This window comes from Chelonia mydas, chromosome 3 (genome assembly GCF_015237465.2).
Source record: "Chelonia mydas isolate rCheMyd1 chromosome 3, rCheMyd1.pri.v2, whole genome shotgun sequence".
Classification (NCBI taxonomy): domain Eukaryota; kingdom Metazoa; phylum Chordata; order Testudines; family Cheloniidae; genus Chelonia; species Chelonia mydas.
The window spans coordinates 62,941,161-62,953,725 of NC_057851.1; the positions used below are offsets into that span (position 1 = coordinate 62,941,161).

The following is a 12,565-nucleotide window of genomic DNA, read 5'->3' on the forward strand; positions in this document are numbered from 1 at the left end:
CCAGAAAGCCAATAGTCTCCCCCAAACAGTGCAAACATGCCTCCTGGTTGTGTCACTGGGCATATTCCATCATTTTGGGGGCTGTGTGTGCTCTAGTTAGCTGGGCTGACCCAATAGGGAAAGGAATGCATGCTACACCCCTTGAAAGGGTGGCAGAGCTGCTGTTGAAGCATGCACTCCCAGATCCATGAGTTCCTGCTGTTTGAATCCCCCAGAAGTGTTGTTATTTACTGGCTCTTCTGTTATGCTCATTGTTGCAGCATCTGAACGTATAACACACGGTACTGAATACAGCCTCACAATACCCTGTGAAGCAGGGAAATTATGTGGATTGTCATTTAAAGTCTGGCCATTTAGTACCACATGCTGTTATTGCAGTGTACATTTTCAAAGTTATTTGTAGTTGTGCATTGGAATAAAGCATCATTGCCATGTGAAACAGAATGAATCAATGGTCTGGATACATGCAGTGCCTTGGGGATGGTGGTTGGGCAGGATATATCCTATAATTTAAGAAACTCCCATAAATTAACAGAATTGTTGATATCCGATGGGGGAATATATAAAGTGCAAAATATTTTCTTTCCCTCGGTTAAGAAGGTAAATATTCACTAATAATAGGTGAAGTGAAGTAGGATTGTACCACAATGCAAAGCCATTCCCACTGGACATGTCACTTTCTCCACCGTCACCATGTGAAGTTCCTTTGTCTGCCTCTCAGCACTGTGTACTGCCCTAGAAATGGTCAAATGCAATTTTAAAAAGTACATTTTTTGCAAAGCTACACTGTGGCTAGATAAGATTGCATGCTGGAAGTTTGCATGTGAGAGCTGCTTTGAAAGGGATAACTGTTAATAAAAATAAATTAATAGATAAAGTAAATCAAATCATGAGGGTTGAAAATATTTTCTATATCAGAGACTTGTAGAAGAGATAGCATTTGATATAATTTCTAAGTATGTTTTGTTATTAAGTGAATAAATAAATACAATTTTAAAGGCCTCATTTTTCATTTTATGTTCCTTTATTTCTGCTGAAGCAGCATGGATTAGATCCTGGGCAGTAAGTAAAGCTCCTAGTCAAGCAGACAAGTATTTTTGCGCCAGAAGTGGTGAGTATTTTATTCCCTTCAGTGGTAGCAGCTAGGATAGTGCTTCAGTCCCTGCCAGCATCAACCCGTATTGCAAAAAGTACACGAAACTGGGAGAGTCACTTTAGTCTTTCCCACACTCGCCATTTCACAGTCCAGAAGCGTGGGCTTTTTTTCATGACAGCAGCCGTGTCTGTTCAAGTGTGATTAACACTGACTTGCCAAATCTCTCCCTGGGCCATTTGGGACTTGCACGCGTCCACGCTCCTTGTTTACACTGATGCGCCTTCACGCGTAGCCTTTTTGTTTATCTGACTAGCAAAGGAAAGGGAGGGGGTGGACTCCTAAATAGTCATTAGCCGGGGACTATAAAAGCCCCACAGCCTCGGGCTAGCGGGAGAACTGATCTACTTCAGGATCATCATCGGCAAAGCAGCACCACTCCCTCGTCCGGATCCCGTGCTGTAGCGGCGGAGCATGGAGAGCGCACACATCTGCTGCTGCCCTCCACTTCACGGGTTTAGCTCCCGGGGATGTTCCAAAGGACAACACGGGTATCCGCACTTCCTCCAGCCCAGCGCACGCACCGCGCCTTCCTTCCGACAGATCAATTGCACTTGTGATCACACGCCTGGTTTCCCCATGTCTCTTTCACCCATCGGGCTGTGGAAACTGAGCAGCCAGTCTAGGGTTAGGTGAGTGTTCATCTCTATTTAACAGGCTGTTTCCTTGATTCCGCAGGGCCGGGGAATTCTGGAGGCCTTGGATCCCCGCCCAAAGCGATGCAGAGAGACAGCTGAGAAGAAATCAAAGCGTGGTAAGTGTCTCAAATCTGCCGATAATATTGCCCTGGCAGGGAGATGGAGAGGACCAAGCAGGTTTTCTTCCATCTGACACGTTCAGGATACCGTGCAGGTCTGTGACTAAAAAATAATAATAATAATAATAAATAAAAAAATTAAAGCCCAAAAGCAACAAACTATCAATCTCCCAAACAAGATCTATTTGGAAAATAATCTGTGCAGCAGTAGTGAAGGGCATTTCTGAGGTTAAATGGCAATGTGTAGTTTAATAAACCAAGAATACTGAATACTGCAGTAAATTAACCTGTACTGTTTGCCATGTTATATTTAACAGGCCAGGAGTAAATTTTGTCTCCTCTTTTTTTAATCCTAGCTGTACAGTCCATATGGGATGTCAGAAGCCTCAGGAAAACTTACCCAATATACACATCCAGTTAGGTAAGTTCCTATTCAAGGAGTAACAGGCTCTTTAGTGACCCTGGTGATAATTAATTTTACAGCTGTCATGCTTCTGAGGCAGACTTTATGGCCTTTAATCTCCACCCATAGCACCAAATGTATTTGTGGTTGTATGTACATTAGATGGTCTGAAACCAGTTGAGCAAAGAGTACAGCAACCTTTTCCAGAAATGTGCTGTGCATTATAGCCCCTGTCTAGCAAAGCACTTAAGTACCTGCTTACTTTTAAACAGTGTGAGTAGTCCTATTGATATCCGTGAAAGTACTCATATGTTTAAAGGTATGCAGGTGCTTAAGTGCTTTGCTGGATTGTGGCCTACCAAAATAAATGTTAAAAACTATCATATCAATGATACTTTGCATTTATAAAGCTGCTATTATTCCAGAGGATCCAAAGGCATTTTACACTTTTCAAACAGAACTCTCCTCACCCATCCCCGAGGTGAAACTTGACAGCTGTTTGATAGCACACACCACTAACAGCTCAGGTCAGGAAGTAAAGAAGATTACTACAGCTGAAACTGTAGAGGATCTATCTGTTGCATGTAATGAGAGCTAGTCATTATGGTATCCAGGTGATTTAAGAAGGCAGAATGTAATTACATAAATTAGTATTTTAGGTAGGACATAAAGTGCTCACAAGTTTAGGCCCCGATTCTGTACACACTAGAGTAATTGTATTGACCTCAGTGGGACTACATACATGCAAACGTGTGAGAGAGTCTCTTCAGAATTGTGGCTTTACACACTAAAAGTGAACAGGAAATGTGATACGGACTACTTGAGTGAAAAAGATATGATGTTCAGAAGAAAGATGTAGCCTAGTATAATTTGTTATTTACAACTGACTTAGAAAGTATTTTTGAATAAGAAAATAAACCTCCTCTTATATTAATTTGTTTCTGTTATGGATGATATGTAACCAGTGTTTATGAATCATTGCACAGGGAAATATATTAAATGGTGCTGGTGACAAAGTGGTTAGTGTCCATTTATCTTTAGAAACTTATGTTTCATTTCTTTGCTTTTTAAATTCACCTCCCATTTTTGCTTGCAATTTGTTGTGATTAGTTGATAGTGTAAATTCTATTAATTGGCTGTCCCTGCTAATAAGGTAGGAAAAAAGTCTAATTGTCGTCATTGGTGTTTATAATCAGTGGGCACAATATGGGAGATCAGTTTGAAAAACTAGACCCACCGGACAAGAGTTGCATGTAGTCCACAAGTGGGAAGAAAATATAGGTTTTAGTTTCATCCTGAGAAGTTACTCTTGCTCTGAATGCTTTCTTTCAACACCATTTTATTGTAAATGTGTATAAACCTTGTTATATTGTCAAAAACGAAAAACAGTCCACATACTGTACATACATAATAATGCACTGTAAACAATATAGCATACACAAAGCAAACCAGTATAGCTCTCAACTGACATTTGGATTATATTATTCCCCTTTCTCCATCTTTGAAAACACATGTTATATACTCTGGTGTAGATCAGGATCTCTGTAGTCAGTGAAGTCACACAAGCGTAAACCTGGTATGAGAGGCAAATCAGACCTCGTGATTTTTTTTTCTTTTAGATTAAAACTATTGAGTTCTGTGGTAAAACCCATGGGCCTGATTCTCTTCTTACATCAGATTTACACCTTTGTAACACCCTAACTTCAGTAAAGTTGATCCTGATTTACATGGGTGTGAGAGGAGGATATGACCCTTAGTAACAAAGCAATGCACATAATTTATGTTAATCTTAAATAGTCTTTGGACCATATTGTAGAACTTCAGTTAATTGGGTAGCATGGAGGCTGAGTTACAGAAGTGGATCTCAGGATTCAGGTTAGTTTTTGATTCTACATTTTGTGTGGTAGTAGATTTGAGGCTTCTATTAGATCTGTGTTTTTGACAAATTTTAAATTTCAAAATATCTATCAGATATTCAGATAAAAGAGAAACTTTTCTAGTGCTGACTCAGCAAGTGATAGTTGTGTAGGTTGGGGGGAAGAGTTGGTGTCTGTTAGAAACACAGAAGACTTTCCTGTCCTCGGAGGCTGACAGACAAGAAACACAAAGGATAATATCTAACAATAATAAATACACAAAACGTATATTTATTTCAGACTATTTTGGCCCAAGTCAAGGTGCTATGATTACTTATATCAAGAAGCTGAAGCACTTCTGAAAAACTTCCCAGTTCAAGCCACAATTTCCTTTTATGAAGACTCAGATAGTGAAGATGACAATATTGAACTGGAACAAGATTCAGGAATAGAATCTGATTGCTAACTATATGGAGTGCTAATGCCACCTCTAAAACTTTCTAATTTAAATTTGATGTAAAAATGTATCATAGTATTTTAAAGATAATTTATTTGAATGTAAGTTATTGGTAATAAAAAATTGAAATATTTTGTAAATGTTATAGTATTTTTGTCTTTATCTTTTCTAGTCTAAGGATTGTTTTTGCTTTTAAGGGAGAAAAGGTACAAATTTGAACTTCTTAAAACAGCCGAATAATGTATTATATATTAGAGTTCTAGCTCCTATACTTTGTAGTCCATAACTGACACATTCCCAAATTGCAATTTTAAAATTTACTAAGTTGCCTGATTATTCCTTCCTTTACACTAATTTTTATGATGATGTGACTCTATTGACTTTACCAGTGTAAAAATGGTGCAACAGTATGGAAAAACAGGCCCAGTACAGTGGCTACACAATGAAAGTTTTCTTTATAGTTTTGGTGGAGCATATCAAGTAATTAATCTGGAACAAATATTCTTAGATCATACACTCACTGATTAAATGAAGTTGCATACATGTGCATGGAAACAAGCAGTTTAGAAAAAGGACAAACAACATGACTTTTTCAGTGTAAACATTAGGAACCAAATTCTGCTGTCAGTCACACCCATGAAACTGGGGACAGAATTTAGGCTTGAGAACTGAATCATGCTCTCAGATACATGGGCTTATATTGCTGGATATAAAAGGGGTGGCCAACCTGAGCCTGAGAAAGAGCCAGAAGTTACCAATGTACATTGCCAAAGAGCCACAGTAATACATCAGCAGCCCCCCATCAGCTCTTCCCCTCCCAGCGCCTCTTGCCCATCGGCAGCCCAGCTGATCAGCGCCTCCTCCTCCCTCCCCGCACCTCCCAATCAGCTGTTTCATGGCATGCAGGAGGCTCTGGGGAGGAGCAAGGGCATGACAAGCTCAGGGGAGGGGGCGGGAAGGGGTGGAGTGGGGAAAGGTCCTATGGCAGAGCCAGGGGTTGAGCAGTGAGCACCCCTTGGCACTTTGGAAAGTTGGCACCTATAGCTCCAGCCCCGGAGTCGGTGCCTATACAAGGAGCTGCATTTTAACTTCTGAAGAGTCACATGTGGCTCCGGAGCCACAGGTTGGCCACCCCTAGGATATAGTATAAAAATAGTTACTGATGATGCATGTAAACCAGATGACAGCAAGAACTAAGGAGCAAAATTGTGCTCTGACTAATGGGGTTCCATTGCTACAGCTACAAGTAGAATTTGGCCTGACATACAGTAATACATGCCTGCAAATGTGGAGACAGCTGTAAATTAATATAATTTACGGCCAAATAATCATTTGGGGTCCAAGTCTGCTACCCACACTCATGAGTAGTAGTACTGTGCTCAGTCAGTGTTCCCCTTGAAATTACTCAGAGTAAGGTACAACACAGTGCAATGACAGCAGAATCAGACACTTGATTAAAATGTTTTTTTTACAACCAATCCATTCTCTCCATTTCAAAACCTTCAACATGTGACCTGGCTATGACTACCTGAATTTGCAAGAGAGCTTGAAACAATAAATATGAGATCTGAACTACCCTATTGATTTCAGTGTGCGCTAATTCAGATGTCAATGATGATACTTTATACCTCAACATTAACAGCTGCACCGTTCATCTAAGCATGAAAGAAAGGAGCATTCTATAAGACAAGATTGCATAGATCTTCCTGACTGACTGCTCATGGTGGTGCTGAAGTTGGGTGTGATTGGTTTAATTTTCCTTCTTCCAAGAGTTTGGGAAACCGTTCAGCCTATTAGCAGGCACACTGTCCTTTCTATGTTTTATACTGTACCTCAAGGTCACTTGAAAAGTTACAATGCGTAATTGTGGACCTTAAATTTGATTCAGGGGCAGAATGTCTTTGCATCATGCTCAGGTTTTCTCTCTCTTCCAGATCAATGCAAATAGCTCTTTTCTTCTACCTCTTCAAGGGCATACAAGCTTAAATTTCTTATGACATCTCGTGATATTTTAATAATAATAACAACAATATTTTACACTTATAGGGCACTTCCAATCTGAGAATTTCAAGCACTTTACAAACAGTAACGCATTAAACCTCAAAATACTCTGTGGAGACTATCTCCATGGCCCACTCCAGCGAGGGGTGGGAGGCATTCCGCTGCTGAGGGGCAGGCATTCCAGTCAGATGTCCAAGCGAGGTCTTGGCCACTTTTAGCCGATTCCCGCGGCTGTGTTACGAGAGCCGGGGCCATCTGACTCAGTGGTGTCCCGACAAAAAAGTAACCCGCGGAAAGGCCCAATGCCAGGGTGAAAGGCGCATCACGGCGCAATCCAATGGGGGGGTGGCGGGGCGCAACGCAGCAACCGCAGCAGGGTGGAACGTGGAAGTTGTTTTGCCCCACGTCACAGCCCGGCGGCGGCGGGGGAGGGGAAGGTCTCGCGGGGTGAGGGCGGGACGCAGCACGTCAGCACCGGCCCCTCTGTGCGGCCGGTTGGCGGCTTTGTTTCGCGCGGCTCCAGAAGGAGGCGGGGTCGCTCCCCCGGCTGCTGGGCGGGCTCCGCCCCCCGCGCCTGCGCAGTCCCCTCGCGGCCCGGCCGAGCGCGGAAGCGGCGAGGGGGGTGAGGGCCGCTGGGCGGCCGCGGAGCGGAGCGGGATGCTGAACGTCCCAGCACAGGCCTTCCCCGCGTCCGGCTCCCAGCAGCGGGCGGCCGCGGGGGGGCGCAGCAAGGTACGGGGCCGGGCTGGCAGGGGGGGCTGGCCTCGTCTTTCCCGGCGGTGGCGGGGCGCTGTCTGCCGGGGGCGTTGCGCAGACCCGGCTGCGGAGCCTGGGCAGCGCCGCCGGAGGCGTGTGTCGCTCAGCTCTGCCCGGGGCCGGTGAAGCGCCGCGCGGGCCTCACAGCAGCCGGGCAGGGAGCAGCCAAGCGGCGCCGGGACGCTGTGTGTGCCCTCGAGCCGGGCCCGGAGTAGTGGGCAGGCGGGGGCTGCCCCCGCCCTCCCCGGGGGGCTGGGCTGCCGCCCTGCCTCGTGTTTGGAACCAGCTGTGTCCTCGCATCGAGCCCCTGGGGATCGGGCACCTCTCGCCTGGTCACCCGCTTCACTTCTGTAGAGTGGGGGAAGCCTGCGGGGTGCGGGTCAGTTCCTCTAAATGCGAAACGCCAGAGCTGTCGTGCAGCGTTACTGTCAGGGCCTGGCAAGAACAGCTCACGGATTTCCAAAAGGGAAGTAGAAAGAAAAGGAGGACTTGTGGCACCTTAGAGACTGACAAATTTATTTGAGCATAAGCTTTCGTGAGTTACAGCTCGCTTCATCGGATGCATGCCCACTGTATTTTCCACTGAATGCATCCGATGAAGTGAGCTGTAGCTCATGAAAGCTTCTGCTCAAATAAATCGGTTAGTCTCTAAGGTGCCACAAGTCTTCCTTTTCTGTTTGCGAATACAGACTAACACGGCTGCTACTCTGAAACCTGTCAAAAGGAAAGTGACAGTTATGGATGTGCAGCAGGGAAAAACCTCTGCTTAATGAAACGTGCTATAATTGGTCTATGGGACTCATTGCCACAAGATATCAATTCCATGAGTATAGCAGGATTTGGCATCTTATACATAATGAAGATAGTCCACAATTACACTGTTGTATTTTTAATAATTTTATAAGGTTAAAGGGTCTATCTCCTTGCATTTCAGGGCTGAAGCTAAGGAGGACACTTGCCCTATGGGCTGACTATTTTATAATTGCCCATGTGAAGGTTCTTGCACTTTCCTTTGAAGCATCTGGTACTGGCGACTGTCAGAGTGCAGGACTAGATAGATTGCCAGTCTGATGGCAATTCCAGTGTTAATCATAACCTATATGTATTATTTTTGTTAGTTTTATTTATTAAATCTAAAGTTACATGTAGTATTTATCAAGGTATATGCTATAAAATTATCTTCTGGGATTTCCTGATTTAATTTTTTTACTTTAATGTTGCATTAATGCTTTTTTTCCTTCTTTAATTTTATGTAATTTGCAAGTATTGGTGGAACCATTGTGCTGGGTGCTATATGAACATTTGAGAACATGCATTCACTGTCCTTAGGAGCTTATGCTTGCTTGTTGCATTTTTGTTTCAAGTTTGTTACACTCTAATAATAGCAAAGTGGTAGGAAAGACATGGGTGGTAGCGATAAGACCAGATTGCTACATAGGTTAGGTATCTGCACAGCCTTATGGTTCCAGATAACTCATATTTCTCTTTAGAGAAAGAAGACCCTTACCAGTTCCTTGTTAGATTTTTCTAGGTTATCTCAGTATTTATAAAGCATAACTCTTCCGCTGATGTTAACGTCACATTTTGCAGCTCAAACTCTACATGAGGATGTTTATATCCAATAAAGCTCTTCTGTTCAGGTTCCTAAATAAGTTGGGCCTGGCTTTCAAAAGCCCTGAGGACACTTGGCTCCTGTTGGCTTCAATAGGAGCAGGGTTTGCGCAGCGTTTTTAAAATAAGGCTCAATTTATTTAGGAGCCTAACTTATAGGCATCTGCTGTGTGAAAATTTTGACCATGTCAAATTTTAAATTCTGATTCCTTATGCAATATTCTCCAGTCCTCTCTTTTTCTCCATCTTCTCTTCTGTACCTTCACATGCTTTTTCACCTTTTTTGCCATATGTAGGGCTTGAAAATTAGATCAGTGGTTTAAACCTGCTAGGCACAGATTGGTATTAAAGGTGTTAAAGATCAATGCCCAGGTGAGATGCCCTCCGCACCTCCAACTTTTGGGAAAGGGAAGGTCCTGCTAGGATGGTGTCCCTGGATCTTTCTTGCGAATTTCATCTTTTTGGTTTTCTTTTTGGTCAGTCAATGACCAGTAAACTTGGAGATATTTTCTCTGGGTGCATGAATAGAGGAGGAATAGATGTATCTATCTCTTCTAGAGCCTCTAAGCTGCTACGCAGTTTGGTGGAGATTCTTCTATCTGATTGATGTGAAGTGTGTGTTTGTAATACTCTCTCTCCCTAAACTGTATTCTTGACTCCCTTCTTTCTGTGAATAGCTCTGTTTCTTTTGCTATTCATAGACTTCCCAGCCAGCAGCAGAATGAAACTGGTGTGAATCTTCACTACTGCAGTGAAGATTTGGTGTCTGAAGTCCAGTTTGTTGTGGACAAATATCTTCCCAGTGGGTGCTCATGTTGGCAGTTGAAGGGCAAGGAGAGAGTGGAGAATGCCACTTGCCTTGAGTGAGTAGGTAGCTGTCCTAAGTAGTTTCTCTTTGGTCCATGGTGTTCCCAATAGCAGCAAAGAAAACAAACAAGAGTGTCTTCACTCTATCCATACCCTCTTTGTAAAACAAAACAAAGTAGTCTTTTGAATGTGCACTTTTCCAATAAAAGGTATTACCTCACCAACTTTGTCTCACTTTTCCTTTAGCATTTTACAATGTTAGCATACATTTTACTTTTTAGGTCCCTTTGAAACCAGGCAGAAGTCTTATGGATTGGATTCGACTAACTAAAAGTGGAAAAGACTTAACTGGACTGAAAGGACGATTAATTGAAGTGACTGAAGAAGAGCTTGCAAAACACAGTAAAAAAGATGATTGCTGGATATGTATAAGAGGTGGGTTATTCATACTGTCACACTGTTTATATGTATTTTTTGTATGTGTGTAATTTCTGCTCATTCATAAGGTGGTAGTTTGGGCATTGTTTTACAACTTAGGCCAAATCCACTTTTGGCATAAGTGGATATAGCTCTGTTTAAGTTAAAAGTTGAATTGTTTAAGCCAGGAGTGAAATCTGATTTTTAGTGCACAAATTACAGGGATACCCATTTACTTTATTTCCTCTTCTGCCCACTAACCCCATTATAGATTTTTCCTAAACAGAAGACATTAAAAAGGGGCCTTCAAAACAAGAACTGCAGCCATGGTAAATTCCCATGTTGTCAACTGTGACTTGCAAATTGGGAACCCTGGAAGTTGCTTCTTACGGAGCTAATGCATGTTGTGTAGCTGAGCTTCTTGGAAGAGGTGTGCAGCTTGAACAGTAGTATCAGAATGCTTTGTGCTTATGAAACTATAAAGCCTCCCTGGCTCTTGACGGGGTGTGTTTAGGTACTCCCTTGCTATAACTTTTTAGTGAGAAAAAGAATGACTAAACTCATCTAACATAAGTGTGATGTGGGGCAGCAGTGCCTTCATAGAAATAGCCCCTTACTTTCTGGGCTAGGAGAGGTTGGAATTGTCCTGGGGTAAAGCACTACTTCCTTGAGAAGAGGAGAAAAAGTGCTTTGTCACAATATCGACTTTTTCTGACTCTTTAAGGAGTAGCTTTGATATACTCTGAATGGAGTTTATGCCATTCAGAAGTTTACTGCCACATGCTTGATCTTGGACATACTTGCAAAAGTATAGTGGTAGTGTAGTCAAAAGAAAGCTTGACTACCACGGTATCTTTTGCATCTCAATCTTCTTCCAGAAGATCCTCTTCCTGTAGTCAATCCAAAACACAGCTGCAAAATCTTTCTTTCCTGCTGTTCTGACAGTCTCTCCCCGTTCTGGCTTCGCTTCTCCCAAAACATTCTTTAAGGTTCTCATTTTTACAGAACTCGATCACACTGCTTCTGCATACACCTCTGCCTTTATTTCCTCCTACAATCCCACCCATTCTTTATGCTTTAAGGCTTTTTTTTAACTAAGCATCTCCCTTTGCATTTTTCAGACTCTCTCCTCATCCCCAAGCCTAAATACTCTAAGAAACTTTTAAACACCCTTACTGCTTGAAACACTCAGGCTATATTGTCCTGTTTTGTATCAAATGTACTTTTGATAATAAATTCCTCCAGGAATGGTCTTATTACAGTAGAACTTCAGAGTTACGGACACCTTGGGAATGGAGGTTGTTTGTAACTCTGAAGTGTTCCGTAAATCTGAAGAAGAGGTATGAACTTCAGCCACAGGTGGGGAGGGAGGATGTTGGGGCTGCAGCTGCAGGGTGGGGGGCATCGGGGCTTCTGACCCTCGGGGTGGTGGCGGGGCTCCGGGCTGGAGGATCAGGGTTTCTGCTCTGCGGGAGCACTAGGGCTCAGGACTTCAGACCTGGGGGGAGTGCTGAGGCTTGGGGCTTCAGCCCTGCAGCTCCATTCCCAGTTTCAGCCTCGCTGACGGTGCCGCAGCTCATGGCTTCAGCCCCACAGGAGGCTGCTGAGGTTTGGGGCTTCAGCCTCCCAGCTCTGTTTCAGCCTTGTGGGGGGCGCCAGGGCTCCCCATGGCTCTGCTTCTGGTTTCAGCGGGGGATGCTGGGGCTCAGGGCTTTAGCTACAGGGGGAGTGCTGGGATTGAAACCAGGCCCCCCTGTAGCTAAAGTCCTGAGCCCCAGCGCCCCCCATGGAGCTGAAGCCAGGAACGGAGCTGCGGGGCTGAAGCGCTGAGCCCCAGTGCTCCCCACAGTGCTTCCGAGGGTCAGAAGCCCCAAGGCCTCCCGCTCCCAATGGCTGAAGCCTGGAGCTCCCGAGGCAGTACATATTTGCTGGGTTGGTGGTTTGGTTTTGTTTGTCTCCACTGCTGCCTGATTGATTACTTCCAGGTCCACATGGCTAAGGCTGCGATTTAGTGCAGAATCTGGTCGGACAGATATGAGATTGAATTGGGGGGGGTCAAACTGGGGGCTGAGCGGTGGCTTTGTGAGTCTGTCAAACTGAATGTAGCAGCAGGATGAGAATGGCCATACTGGGTCAGACCAAAGGTCCATCCAGCCCAGTATCCTGTCTGCCGACAGTGGTCAATGCCAGGTGCCCCAGAGGGAGTGAATCTAACAGGTAATGATCAAGTGATCTCTCTCCTGCCATCCATCTCCACCCTCTGACAAACAGAGGCTAGGGACACCATTCCTTACCCATCCTGGCTAATAGCCATTAATGGACTTAATCTCCATGAATGTATCCAGTT

At 43.9% G+C, this 12,565-nt stretch overlaps 2 protein-coding genes and 1 long non-coding RNA gene across 7 annotated transcripts in view; 2 read left to right on the plus strand and 1 right to left on the minus strand.

Annotated features, from left to right (window-relative positions):
* Positions 1 to 1,220: 1,220 nt before the first annotated feature.
* Positions 1,221 to 4,487, minus strand: LOC122464985. The gene is made up of 2 exons (XR_006289469.1): positions 2,784 to 4,487; positions 1,221 to 2,013 (listed from the first exon to the last, which is right to left on the minus strand). It is a non-coding gene; the product is annotated as an uncharacterized LOC122464985 (long non-coding RNA).
* RIPPLY2 (ripply transcriptional repressor 2) lies at positions 1,504 to 4,862 on the plus strand. The gene is made up of 4 exons (XM_007058868.4): positions 1,504 to 1,644; positions 1,832 to 1,907; positions 2,267 to 2,331; positions 4,470 to 4,862. Exons 1-4 carry the CDS (start codon positions 1,568 to 1,570, stop codon positions 4,633 to 4,635), a joined length of 384 nt encoding a protein of 127 aa, XP_007058930.1. The 5' UTR covers positions 1,504 to 1,567; the 3' UTR covers positions 4,636 to 4,862.
* Positions 4,863 to 7,129: 2,267 nt separating this feature from the next.
* Positions 7,130 to 12,565, plus strand: part of LOC102935673 (cytochrome b5 reductase 4) — a 73,898-nt gene continuing 68,462 nt past the window's right edge. The window contains exons 1-3 of one of the 5 annotated variants that reach the window (XM_043542610.1): positions 7,216 to 7,359; positions 9,696 to 9,857; positions 10,083 to 10,236. In XM_043542610.1, coding sequence (XP_043398545.1) covers positions 10,110 to 10,236 — 127 coding nt within the window. In that variant the 5' untranslated portion in view covers positions 7,216 to 7,359; positions 9,696 to 9,857; positions 10,083 to 10,109. Of the gene's footprint in view, positions 7,360 to 7,743; positions 7,763 to 9,695; positions 9,858 to 10,082; positions 10,237 to 12,565 lie in introns of those variants that run through there. The other 4 variants (XM_037894404.2, XM_037894405.2, XM_037894406.2 and 1 more) reach the window with 4 other exon arrangements.